Source organism: Muscardinus avellanarius (genome assembly GCF_963383645.1).
Source record: "Muscardinus avellanarius genome assembly, chromosome: 7".
In the NCBI taxonomy this organism is placed as follows: Eukaryota; Metazoa; Chordata; class Mammalia; order Rodentia; family Gliridae; genus Muscardinus; species Muscardinus avellanarius.
Genome location: NC_137793.1, coordinates 109,955,554 through 109,969,919, shown reverse-complemented (window position 1 = coordinate 109,969,919; position 14,366 = coordinate 109,955,554). Strand labels below are relative to the sequence as shown.

At 42.1% G+C, this 14,366-nt stretch overlaps 1 protein-coding gene across 1 annotated transcript in view; it reads left to right on the top strand.

Moving 5' to 3' along the window:
• The window catches only part of PAPPA2 (pappalysin 2), a gene marked incomplete at both ends in the record, with an annotated part of 252,769 nt that overhangs the window by 207,915 nt on the left and 30,488 nt on the right, over positions 1 to 14,366 (top strand). The window contains one exon of the mRNA XM_080698352.1: positions 7,642 to 7,713. Coding sequence (XP_080554478.1) covers positions 7,642 to 7,713 — 72 coding nt within the window. The remainder of the gene's footprint in view (positions 1 to 7,641; positions 7,714 to 14,366) is intronic.

The following is a 14,366-nucleotide window of genomic DNA, read 5'->3' as shown; positions in this document are numbered from 1 at the left end:
CAGAGTTTATTTGCTCATCTCTGGGGGATTCTATTAGCTTTCTTTTCTTGTAAGTGGTGTCTGCTTCCTAGAATAATATACTTTTTATTAAAAGGAGACTTTCTGAGAGCTTAGGCAGCTTGGAGTTCTGATGAAAAATAGCTCAAGCAACTGCCATGCAAGAATGAGTTCCCCCTGGGTTCAAGCACCACGTGACCTATGCCTTGGGGCCTCCTGTGTGCGCCTGCAAGAGTGAGGGAAATGTCATTTATCTTGCAGCATTCTTATAAAATTAAAAAATAACACATGTGAAATATCTCGCATGGTTTATAGCCTATAATTCTTAAATGAAAATAAGATTTCAAATCTTTTCATATAAATTTTACCCCTGGAAATACTCTTGATATCTGTAAGGATACCACCACCTACCTCCATAAGAAAGAAAAATATTAGTAGAGTTTGCGTGTGTGTGTGTGTGTGTGTGTGTGTGTGTGTGTGTAGAAAATGTCTACATCAGTTGCCTCTTTTTCTGTTCTTTTTACAAACCAGACTAGGAAGAGAGAGAAATAATCACTATTCAGCCTTCCCTATTGGAATACGTCTGACTTTAGAGGCAATTTCTATTTTTTTTTTTTTTTTTTGTGAGACTCAGCAGGGAAAGAGGAGGAAGATACATGAGTTTTAAAGGTTTCAAAAGCACACCGGCTGCTGGAGACAGTAGGTCAGGCTTTGAAACTCTCTAACAGACTGTGTGTTCCTTTGGCACTGTGATGGTGTCTTCCTCCCTGTGGGGAGAAATTCTCCACAGAAAGAGTGACTGCCAGACAAAAGGGTCCCTTGGTCATCCTAGGTGCTATAGCCAAGGTGTGGGGCCGGCGAGGCCCAGCAGTTGTGAACTGAATGCTCCATCAGGGCTGAAGCCCATCGCCCATGCCTCCAATGCCTGGACGCAGTGGCCACTGCCCACTTCTGCCTCCTTTCTCTGGGGAGGCCTGTGATTTACAGGGTCTGGGGTCCCTGAGCTCAGGGTATGGGACAGGCTCTTCTATGACTTGCAGGGAGCACTTTGTAGTTATCTTATTCCTGTTTTTCCTTTCTTTGATTTTTCTTCTGTTGGTCATGCTAATGCCACTTCCTGTGGTGCTGCGAGGTGTTTTCAGCACAGGGATGACTTCTTCTCTCCATCCCTGCCGCTGTCTCCCTGGTGCATGGCTGTTTCCTATGTCACTCAGAACAGGGACTGCATGATACCAGGGAGCTCAGGAGAGAGGATGACCTCCACTAAGCCATTCCCAAAGAAAACCTTTCTTATTCCCCAAATACACATCGGATTGGAGTTTTATGATTGTTTTTACCTGCAATATCACAAGAATGTTTCATTATATCATGTGACCTTAAAACAGGAAAATTAATGTTTCAGCTTTCAAAGTCACGGTCTTTCAGAAAACTGATTTCATATTGACAGTGATTTTTTAACACAATGTGACAACTGCATGTAAGTAAATTTTCCTAAATTGTATATGAAAATGTTTTCTTCTGAAGTACAAAGAGGTCCATCATAACATTTCATTATTTTGCTTCATAAATATTTTTTCACAACTTGGACAATGCTTTTCTTTATTGACTGATTGATTGATGTGTACTGGAAATTGAACCCAGGGCATTCTACCTTCAAGCTATATCCCCGTTCCTATTTTTTCTTTCATTTTGAAACAGAGTCTCAGTAAGTTGCATAGGGCCTCCCTAAGTAGCTGAGGTTGGCTGCGGACCTGCAATCCTCCCAAGTACTAGGGTGGCAAGGTGCGCCACCATGCCCAGCGCTTTTCTTCCCTTTAATAGTACTATTGTAATTATGAATTCATGAAGTCCAATTTAATGAGGCTTTCCCATAGCTATTCAGGATACGTTTTTAGAGTCTTTAACATGAAATGCCTCTTGCTGACCCCTGGCTCTTCAACAGAATGGCTCAGCCAAATAAAAATTTGTAATTTCTGACTTTGTCTTCTCAAACCCATCCCCAAGGAATTAGTAGTTTAATAATAATGATAATAATAATTATAATTATAATTATAATTATCAAAGTATTAAAAAGAAGAGAGAAGCAAGCTGGGCATAGTGGTACATGCTTGTAATCCTAGTACTTGGGAGGTTGAGACAGGAGGATCTCAGATTCATGACCAGCCTCAGCTAATTGGTGAGGCTATTTGCAACTTAGTGAAACCCTATTTCAAAATAAAGAATAAAAAATAGGGCTAGGAGTGTAACTCAGAGGTAGAATGCCCTGGGGGAGGGGTGGGGGAGATCGAGAGCGCACACTCACGCTATGACCTAGCCGGGCCACACTCTCTTGCCCAGTGGTTTCACTCCATTCCCTTCCCTTCTGCCCCGAGAGCCCCCTGGTGGTACAATGGTGTATGACAGCTCCAAGGGACACTTGGAGGTCAGTGTAGACTCAGACATGAAGCATAAAAGGTCTCCCTTTTATCTATTTTAAGCATGGATTTGTTCCCTCTACGGTCTACTAATCCCAAGAGGGACTAGTAGGCAAGAGAATCTTGGGGGGGGAGCAAAAGCAAATTTATCTGGCCCCGATAAGCATGGAAAACAGTGCTGTGTTTTATTTAAGGACCCGGCACATATAGCAATGAGGAAATTGTCACAAATCTGGACCGTGTCAGGACTTTATGGCCTGATGTGATTAGCAGCCCCGACTGTCAAATAACTATTTCTGATAAACAATCATTGAGCAACTTTCTATTAGATCTTAATGTTGGCTAACCATCAGTCTTGTGACCTTTAACGAGAAATCTAACCAGGCCACAGCCTTCACCCAGCCTATGACCATCCCAACAACCCTTCACCATTTGTTCCTTCTCTCCCTTCCTCCCTCCTTTCCTTTTCCTTATTCTATTTTATTCTTCCTTCATTTTCCCTTTTTTTTTTAAAACGTTTTATATGACCCATGCAGGAGAAGATTTTTCATCTGGTTTTCTCATGAGCCTTTTCCATTTGGAAAGCTTGAAACAAACCCTTGGCCCATAGTTGCTGGCAATCAATTTATCTGAGAAGCTGCTTGCTGATAGCATAAGAGTGAGTTGGGAATAGTTGTTACCAATAAGGAGGAAGGAGGGAAAATGACAATGCAAATAAACATATAGGGAACATTAATTAAATCTGCAGTGATTAATACTCTGGAGGCAGAGGCAGTAAAATGTGAAGATTTGTTAAAGCTGGACAGAAGATAGGAAGTTGTTTTCTATGGCTTTCCAAAGGTAACATACATGATTGCCATTTGCCAAAAGTATTCCAGAAAATAAGAAGACCAATTCACCTGTTCCAGGAGCTAGCTAACACTTGTGTTTTTCCTCCTGACTCAGTTCCCTATTATATCTCAGATGTGCCCATAAAGCCAAGCTCTGTGTGCACGCATACTTGTGTCACTCTGAACCTTACTACAATGTAAAATTGTAGTGCACTAATAGAAGTGTTTAGAGTTGGGCATAGTGGCATGTGCCGACAATCCCAGTACTTGAGAGGCTGAGAGAGGAGGATTGCAGGTTGGAGACCAGCCTCAGCAACTTAGAAAGATTCTCAGCAACCTAGGGAGACCTTGTTTAAAAATAAAAACTTAAAAGGACTTGGGATGGGGGTAGCTAGGAGGTAGAATTACTCTGGGTTCAATCTCCAGAGCCACAATAAAAAAATATAAAGTATTTTATAAATAGTCCTCCATCAGAGATCAATAGTTAGTTCAATTAATGGCATCCACCTATCTTTATAGATAAGGGGTGTCTTAATGGAGTTGGTGACCGTCATGGACTAGAGATGAAGGAAAAGCCTAAAGATACGTTATATTTAGTGACTGGCAAATACTTATAAATTTCCACCTTTCTGTAAGCTAGCGATAAGGAGTAGACGTAGACACTCCTTGTTCTCAAAGATTTTGCAATCTAGAACCAACTTTCTCAACTTGTATAAGGATCAAGGAGAATTGCCAGTTTGATATCATTTCAATAGTGAATTGTACAACGTTTAAAAAATCAGTGGTATTCGGGAGGCTGAGACAGGAGGATTATAGTTTTTAAGCTTCAGTGATTTAGTAAGACACGCAGCAACTTACTGAGACCCTGTTTCAAAATAAAAATAAAGTAGGGCTGGAGTGTAGCTCAGAGGTAACATAATCATAGGTTCTTTCCCTAGTTTATTTTTAAATCAATGAGATAGGCATTGTTAATTCTACTCTCAGGATGTGTTCTATGGGCACATTTGCATGGGTGCAATGACTTTACATGAGCTTTGTTTGTTGTAACAAAAGGACTAAGAATAACAGAAATATACATCGAGATGAGTCTGGTTAGGTAAGTTAGGGCACACTCATGCTATGGATAACAGATGAGTCTGGTTAGGTAAGTCAGGGCACACTCATGCTATGAAATGTGACGCACTCAAGACAATGCAGTGTCCAGATACTGTAAAATAAACAAACTCCAGGATACACTATGGAGTAAAATAAAGTAAGAACATCAAACAAACCAGATACACAACAATAAGCTAAAATGAAATGATAGCATTCTGTAATTTACATGAGAAAATTAATAATTTATGTATCTATTATCTTTATGTATTTATCTATATATCTCTGTATTACATTATTTATATGTATGTATATTTATATATAGCATCTAGTATATCTCTTATATATAAATCACATTTATATATAAAGAGCTAAACTAATATATATCCTAGCATATCTCTCTGTGATACAAAAACAAACTAGAGCCGGGCGTGGTGGCGCTCGCTTGTAATCCCCGCGCTTGGGAGGCAGAGACAGGAGGATCGCGCAGGTTCGAAGCCAGCCGTGCTGGCTTAAGAGACCCTGTTTCCAAATTAAAAAAAAAAGTATATATATAAATAGGTCTGGGAGTGTAGCCCGGAAGTAGAAGGGCATCCAGGAACCCCAGTACCACGTAAAAAAAAATTATAGCCCAGTTCTTGCCGGGCATGCTGGCGCACGCTTGTAATCCCTGCGCTTGGGAGGATGAGACAGGAGGATCGCACAGGTTCAAAGCCAGCCTCAACTACTGAGTGAGGCTCTCAGCAACTTAGTGAGACCCTGTTTCCAAATAAAATATAAAAATAGGTCTGGGAGCATAGCCCGGAGGTAGAAAGCCTCTGGGTTCCACCCCCAGTACCACCAAAAAACAAAACAAAACAAAACAAAAAACTAGAAATAGCATGGAAGGAATCTGCAGCTGGGCAGTAAGAGTAGGAAGAAGACTATGTGCCATTTTGTATTTTGTTTCTTGAACATGGGTATCTTGTAATAAGGTAAAGTCATGGAAGAATACAAAGATATAAAAATAAATAGGAAATAAGAGAAATGAACCCTGCCAAAAATAGATTTGAAAATAAAGACAAATTATTTTCCCTTTTTTGTCTCTTCTTCTGCAATATGTAGTACGATTTCCAGAGTGTTAGAAGACCCAGACTCCTCTGTTTATGAAAATTGTGGGCAGGTAGATGTTTGGGAGGGCACAGAGAAGTAGACACAATCCACTCAGAATATTCTGGAGAGTCCCGGCTCTCAGCATCGCGTGAGAGTTCAGGCTGAGAATCTTCTTATGTGGAGGAGTTGGCGTGGCTCCTTCCCTAAAAGCCTGCGAGCTCTTTAAGGACAGGACTAGGTTGATGGATTCACCTCTCACCTTGCCCACTGAGGAATCTGTCTCTTAGTCAGTGAAGTGGGTACATTTGGTCTGAACTGATGACTTTCAAGGATACAAGTTAATATATTTTGGCATTACTCTCTGGGAACAGCAAACACATCTACCACACTGATATTTTAAATCATGAAAACTCATAACCGCTACTAAGGAGAGTTCCAGTGGAGTACACTTTGAAGCACAAATAAGAATACATTCTAGTTAGTAGAGCAATTGTTTATACGCAAATGGTTCTGTTTGAGCAGCTTTATGTGTAGGAAAATAACTCACTTTCTTCCAGTAGGCTGAACACCCCTGTTCTGTTTACTTTATGCATTTGTTTTGATAATCCTTTTTTATTGCCGTGATAACTTAAGCCAAGTTACCTTCTAATAATAGATTACAGTATGGAGTTCTGGACATCGAACTCTGAGAATATTTATTTTATTTATTTCCCTGTTAGGGAAGCTGTGAAAGAAAATTTTAGTTTGTATTAGTATGACTGTAGAAAAATATTGGGGATTGCCGTTCTGCTAACCGACCATGAGATATAGCTGCATATCAATATATGCAAATGTCTCCAGTCTGAATGAATGGTCTTGGCAATGTGTAATTTCCAATTACCACAGGTGCTATTGTGTGTAAAGCTCACGTCTCATCATGCTATTATTTTTCTTCCAAGTGCACCTTATTCCAATTGTACTGCATTAAAATATGGGAATGACAAGTGTGCAGATGGGTAGGTTTGTAGCAGGCTCTGGAGAGAACCTTTTTTCTTCTCTGAAACCTGCTATGGGTTTCCCACAGTGTACCCTTCAGAATTTTAAAATACAAATATTAAAAGGAAAAGGCTCATTGGAAATGGGATTATGACTTCAGCAAGAATAGATGCATATGTGCTCAACCATGCATCTGGAATGCCCTGGGCAATGAGACGGTGGCTGGTGTTCCAACAGGAAGAGCGTGTGTGTTCCCACCAGCTACGTCCTGGTGCCATTTTGAGGTCTGGCGATTGCACATTTCAGGATGGTGTATATATATTTACTATTCTGTTTCCCGTAAGGAAGAGGTAACTAGTGCTAACAAGAGTTGCAGAGAACGCAATCTAACCTGTGGCCCTCGCTTGGACACATGTATCTTATAGTATATCTGAGTTCACTTTCTGATGCTACACAAAATGCTGGAGGCTAGGTTCTTTATAAAGTAAGAAGTTTTCTTTGCTTCTTGATTCTGGTGGTCAGAGGATGCCAGTTGAGGGCCTCCTGGCTGCACCACAACACAGCACTTGACAACCTGGCAGGAGCATACTGGAGAGGGAGAGAGTAAGTGTTAAGAAGCCAGAGAGGTTCAGCCTTCATAATTTTACAATTCATTGTTCATGGGAACTAACTGGAGCCCCAGAGACTGTGTGAACCCACATGAGGGTGATACCCCCAGGGACCTAAGCACCTTTCGTGAAGGTATGCTTCCTAAAGGTTTCTTCCCCACTACACCAGGGACCACATCTCTAGCACACGAACCTATGGTGGACGCCATACACCAACCATGGCATCCACTTTCAGCTACAGGCTCTTCCTGCTTCATTGGTCAGCCTTTAAAAACTCATGGCACTCCCTAATCAGCCCAACCACTTCATAATTTCTCATAAAATTATTTAAGATTTCAAAACAAATGAAATCAATGTGTGCCTAAGAACAAATTAACTAATTATAATATTAAGAAGGCTTTTTAAAGCCATATCTACAGTGCTAGGGAAATTTTGAGTGCTTGGAGAGGAAGAAAGAAGTTGAAAGGGACAAAAGGTTCCCTCTGTGGAGAGGCTCTGTGTTGACATCATCTAGCGGGGTTAAGAGCTTCCACAGAAAATGCCTGGTCCTCTCTAGGGGCTACAGCCAGGGTCTGCTACTAAGGCAATGGAGTAGCTTTATTACCTGTTTTGTTTTCCTGTCTTTCTCCTTAGAGCATCGTGTGTACTGGCCGGCGTCAATGGCACCCAGACCCCTCCTTGGTCCACTGTGTCCAGTCGTGTGAGGTAAGTCTCCCCTTCCTCAAACCCAGCCCAGAGACCTGTGGTCTGCTGGGTTCGCCAAGTCCTTCTACCTCGAGGTCCCGTCCACACCTGCTTCTCTGTCCTTTGTCTAGTTTCTTAAATGTAGTTGTCTGCAAATCCCAAATCTACTGATATTGGGACATTTGACTTTCTTTTTGCTGTAGCAAAATCTTCAGAGTTTCACTCTAAGTGACTTGATAAAAATAAGTTTAAAAAACAGGTGAGAATTACTGATGGCTCTGGGATTCTGTGACTCAGCCTCAACTAACCATTTGAGCTTGGCTGATTGGGGTTTTGCAGACCAATGGCCCACAGACAGGCTTGTTAAACCAACATATATCTAAAGACAATTTTGTTTGAGCTGCCGATGTTTGAAAATTGTGATTTTTACATAAAATTCTCACGTACATATATAACATTATACACATATACACAGGGAGAAAAATAAATTGGTGCAAAGATTTTTCTCTTACAAAACAAAAATATTTGGAAATGGTAGCAGCAGTTTGCTGGATCTGAATAGCAGCTATGAGTGCCAGGCAGAGGCTTGTTCCACTAAACACTGTCCTCCTCTCTGTCTATGACTCCTCGCCTGAGTGTTCCCTCCACATATATTTGCTGCCTGGCACACGGGCAGTATGTTTGCAACAGGTGGATTTATAGTTTGCTGTTGAGTAGCCCAAACTAGTCCTTTCCTATCTCAAGAAGTCCTGCCTACTTGTTCACACAGTGGATTCCCCAGTGGGGCAGAGCCTTACAGAGTGAGGATGACCCATGAGCCCTGACACAGAAGAGATAGATACACCCTTTCAAGCCCTCCACCCTGGGAATAGCCAGTCACAGATAGCAGACTCGGTCATCACAGGTTGTCATTCAAACATCTCTCTAGAAGTAAACGGTCCCCCTGGCAGCAACACCACATAGCCTGGGTTCCTCCTTGTGTGTTAGAGAGAAAGCTTGTAACCACCATTAGTTTCCAGAGCCCATCTCTAAGCACATCCAACCCACATGCATGTCAGGCCCCTCTATTCTTCTGTATATCTGTGTCTCTTGATCTAATTCTGGGAAACTGGGATCCACATGAGGCCAGAGAGGGGGAAAGGGTGGGGTTTGAGAGAAAAGGGAAAACTGGGTGGGGAAATGATACCCATAAAATCGCCTTCTGAGTGCATGGGGACATGTCGGCAGGGAGTGCGCTCTCTTACCATGTGGGCCAACAAAACAGCTCATCTTTTGCCATCATTAGAAAAACAGATGGCAGAGGGGTGGGGAGGAGGGTGAGAGGGGAATGAGTCATCCTCTGGGCAGGGGGTGGGAAGGGGGAGAGGAGGCCAGGGAAGGAGGGAGATAAACAGACAGAGGACTGCGAGCTGGGAAGAGATTAAAGCAAGCCTGAGAACTCCCTTCTGCTGTGTCTACGCATGATTGCAAGTGGGAACGGGGATGACATGTGGGATTGGAGCTGGTTCCGGCGCTTCCCAGAAGGTTACGATACAGAGCTTCCCCACTTAGCCTTCCTGCCTCCCTGCACCCAGCACATCCTCTGGGTCCATTATCCAGAGCTTCCTGGGCACGGCACCCCTTTGGGTGAGAGGACTGAGCCCCCTTCCCGCTCCCTCATCCACTTCCAAGCACAGCTGACCCTCGCCCTGCTGATAGTGCTTTTCAAGTGTATTCTTTGGATCCGCACCTTTGCACCTCTCACATCATCTGGGGACTGGCTAGAAAGGCACATTCCCAGGTCCCACCCAGACCTGTGGATTTAGAAACTGTGGAGGCTTGAGAAGCATTGTGGAAGCAGACAAGATGCTCCCTAGCCCGTGCATCCCTGTTTTCAAGCTTTCTTTGTCCAGGAATAATTCAAACTGACATTATTTACATTCTGATTAGTCTATAATATGATTCCCACATTCTCTGGTTAGGCAAGATTTGAAAAAATTAAAAAAAATACTAGTTATTGGCTTCTGTTCCCTCAGCAAAGGCTAGGAAGAAGAAAGCCCGCTTAGAGGAAGGAAGCAAAGAATAACTACTCCTAGGAAAGGACAGGCCAGGGAGAAGGAGAACAGCTCTGAAGAAATAAGTGCTAAGAAATGCAGAGAGCAAGGGTGAGGGTGAGAAGCCGGGAGAAGAGTGGCTGAGGCTGGCGTGTTCTGGGCAGTTTAGCTGGTAATTCTTTCATGGTGCTTTTATGGGGGCACCGTAATTATACCTCACAGTGAGTCCCAAAGTGATGCATTCATATACGCACACAGAGCTGACCTGATTCCCTCCACAGTCCCCCCAACTCCGCTCCCCCGCCCCTCTCCAGGCATGTTAGTGAGCCGGATACTGATACCTTCGTACTTGAACATAACATTATTTATCCCCCTTTCTCTGTCCGGCCTCGCTTCCCTCCCCTAGCCCCTCCCACTTGCCTACCCCTCTTGCTCCATTTATTTGAAATCTATTTTTCCCTATTTTCTCCCTAGCTACTACATATGACATGAAACATATAACCCTTGACTCTTTGGGATTGGTTGATCTCACTTAGCATAATCTCTAGTTGGTCGGTTTCCCCAAAATGATACACTTTTGTTCTTCTTGTGGCTGAGGAAAACTCCACTCTGCGTTCACACCATGTTTTCTTCATCCGTTTATCTGTCGGCGGACACCTAGGTTGGTTCTGTAATCTGGCTATTGTGAATTATGCTCCTATAAACATGCGTGGCATGCATGTATCCTGATAGTATTTTGACTTTAATTCCTTGGAAAAGATACCAAGGGGATATTTAATTCTCTAATAGAAAAAGTCAACTTAATGTATCAGGGAAAAGTGAAGAGAGTTGAAGACAGATGGATGGGAAGCAGGCCCCCCAGGCAAGAGAACACACAGAAGGCTTTGATAGTATGGTTGCTGAGAGCAGCTTTTAAAAGTGCAGTGTAGAACTCTGAGTTCACATTAGACGTTTTACTACCTAGTATCTAGAGGGGCTTTCTTTGTTTTGCTTTCCAATACTAAATGTAACTCCAAGTTGTCCCTTTTAGCCATCCATCCTTACAAGAGTAGAGTGCCCCGTTTGTTACTTCGTCCAGTAGGCCCAAGGCACTAAGCCATGCCCTGGCTGTCCCCAGCCACAGTGCACCCGTGCCTCCTGGCCCCTTGCTGGCGTCACTCCTTTGCCACAGTTCTCATGCTTTTAGTTCTCCTGTGATTCTCACATTCTCTAAGAGTCACTAACAGGGTTTTCCCTCAAGGATCTTGTTGAAATAAGCCTTATTTCAACCTTATTGTCACAGGAAGAGCATGTGTGTTCTACACACCTGCTTTCCGAATTGATTCAGATATTAACATCTATTTTTATAGTTCCTTCTTGCACTTGGATCTTTTTGACCTGGATACTTGTAATTTGAGCCTCCTTCCTAATGGGAATAGACAAAGGCAACTTGGTTAGTAGAGAGGTTTAGAAGCCAAACAAATGTAGATTCAAGTCCAGGGTTAGCTGAGTGATGTCAGTTACAGTGTGTGTGTGTGTGTGTGTGTGTGTGTGTGTGTGTGTGTGTGATACTGAAGAGATGGAACCCAGGGGCATTCTACTTCTGAGCTACATCCCCAGCCCTATTTTATTTATTTATTTTAAAACAAGGTCTCGCTAAGTTGCAGAGGGCCTCATTAAGTTGCTGAGGCTGGCTGTGAACCTCCCAAGTACTGGAACTACAGGCATGTGTCATCATACCCAGCAAATAACGGTGTCTTGATCTGCTATTTTGAGGAGTTTCTATGAGGGATTAACATGTTAGTATATATAAAGCACTTAGTGCCATGTCTGGCCTGTGACAAAGTCTTATAAGTGCTGTCACATGTTGTGAGCTACAAGCTACCCTGTTACTCTTTACCAAGTAAGTAAAGACAGAAAGCAGGGGATATGGCTGCTGGTGTGACCTCAGTATCATCAGGGGAAAATTATGAGTTTTGAAAAAGGAAAATAAAAGGATAAGGAAAGGAAGGGGAATGAGGTCATTCCCATGGAGACCCATGGAGGCCCGTGATTCACAAATCACATGGAGACAGCTATTGGGTCAGTTAGCCGGTCTTTGGGCACAGACCATTCTCTGTTCTTGCCCTTCTAGTCGAGGGCTTAGCATTTCTCACTGGGGCTATTCCAGTAGTTTCCAAATTGTTCTATCCACCTCCCCACTCAGCAGATCTGTGCCCAGCAATTGCTTTCACTGTCTCTTTTGCTACCACTGAGTTCTTTCTATTGTATATCTCTTGCTAAAAAGAAAAGTCTTAGGAACTCATCATTATTTCCATATCTTTGTCGGTAGAAACTCTGTAGTATGTGGGGCCTTTCCTTTTCAGACAGGAAAGGCCTTTGGCCATATCATAGTCAACAGTTCATGGCTTTGCACTCTGAGTCCACTTGGTCTGGGGTTGGGTATTGGTCCTTCTTGCTGGGTAACCCTGGACAAGTTACTTTGCCTTCTTGTGCCTCACTCACCACCCTCAACAAATTACCGAGCTGGGTGTGGTTGTGCACACTTGTAATCCCAGAATTTGGGAGATGGAGACTAGAGGATTATGGTTTGAGGACTGCCTCAGCTACTTAGTGAGGCCCCTTTACAACTCAGTGAGACCCTGTTTCAAAAAATAAAAAGACTAAAAATTAGGACCGGGGGTGTAGCTCAAAGGTAGATGCCCCTGGGTTCCATCTCCATTACCGAAAAATAAAATAAAATAAAATTACCATCTCTTGCTGTGTGCTTATGCCTCTCCTTCCTTCTTTCCTTCCTTCCATCTTTCCTTCTTTCCTTCTTTCCTTCTTTCCTTCCTCCCTCTTTTCCTCCCTTCTTTCCTCCTCTTCCTCCATCTTTCTTTTCTTCTCTTTTCCTCTTTCCATAAATCTTTCATTCCTTCATTTATTTTCCCCCTATAAATCCACATTTCATTAATTCTGCCAAAATTCACAATCCTAGGTTCCACCTAAAGAGCATCTTCTTCCCCAAGGAATGTACCTGGGAATAAAGACCACACTTAATGATCTTCTTTTGCATGGAACTAATTTAGTTCCTTCATCTGGGATGATTAAAATTGATCTACTTCTTGACTCTGCTTTTCTGTAAGCACAAATTCTTACAAGTCTGTCCTGTGCTTCCAAAGGGTCTCCATGTTAGAATACACTGATGGCTCCTTTTGTTGTTGTTGTTGCTAACCCTTTGCTAGTTCTTATAGTGTTGTCTCCCTCCAAACTATACCCCAGTCCCTTTTATGTTTTAAGACAGCGTCTAACTAGATTTCTGAACATCTTACTAAGTTGCAAAGGCTAGCTCATACCTGGATTCCTCCTTTCTTAGCCTCTCAAGTACTGGGATTAGAGGCATGAGCCACCTTACCTGGCTTGGGGTGCTTATTGTAAAAGGCACATTTTAAGGTTCTGTTTCTCCTTCCTAATTCTAATATGTCAAACCTTGGTGTGAAGTCCAGGAATTTTTTGTTTTGTTTTGTGCGTTTACAAATAATCCAGTTATAATGCAGGTGGTTCTAAATTACACTTTGAGGATCACTGAGCCAGGCAGGGATTAATCAATACACCAGCCTGTGATTGCACATAGCAGCTCCCAGCTCACCTCTCAGGAGAAAAGGATCTATCGTCCAGTGTTTTTGAGTAAAGGAAGGAATAACTTGAAATATAATTAAGCTCAGAAAGGTCAAGACTAGAGGTAAAAGTAGTCAGGTAGGAAGTGCAAGGCCTAAAATTATTACAAACCAGGAAAGATGGAGCTCTTTAAAATCACAGTGAAAAATGTTTTAAAATGAAGGCTCATTGTGGGTAAATAGATGTGTGGACTTTGGATGTGACACATCAAAGAACATGCAAGTAAGTACACGTTGGCCAGAAATCCCCAGTATTCTCTTGTTTTATAACTTTCTTGCTATTATTCTGATTCGGGCTTCTCTTTAGATCTTACTTTCATAGAAGCTAGGAAACGCAGAACAAATTGAGGGTAGCAAAAACAGTATAAAAAATGAGATAATCCAAAAGTCAGATCCTCAGTCTCAAATCACCATGAAGCTCACTAGTATGCGCAACTGCAGTTTACCAATTAAAAAATTCAAAACTGGATAATAACACCTTAGTGAAAAATAAGCCTAAAATGAGAAGATAAAAAGACTAACATGGTAAATATTTTAATCTCTTAAACATTTTACATAGATAAAAATTAAGTCACCATCCCACCCAATGAAGTAGAATAGAAAATTATAGGTTTCAAATGGAGAATGATTTAAAGTCTACAGAAGAATAACCTGAAAGTGTTAAGCTTTGTACAAGCCTATAAAGGGAATCATTTGAAAGGTATGGTAGTCTTTGGGGGGTTTTAAAGGGATATGTTTTCTCTGCTCTCTGACATAGTTAAACATTTTCTTCTGTCTTAAACACCGAAGGTGGTTTAGGGTTCTTTTTCCCTTTTAACCTAACACTCCATGGACCTAAATGTGAATATATTTGTGTTTTCTAAAGCAGCCAGAGATATTTTTATCTGTCATTACCATATGCTTCCTACTTTCATAGGAATTTATATAGGAGAGAATTGGGAGTGGGGAAGTAGGGCCTCAGAGACAGATTTGATTCCATCAGGGTGGCTGCATTACTGCAAGG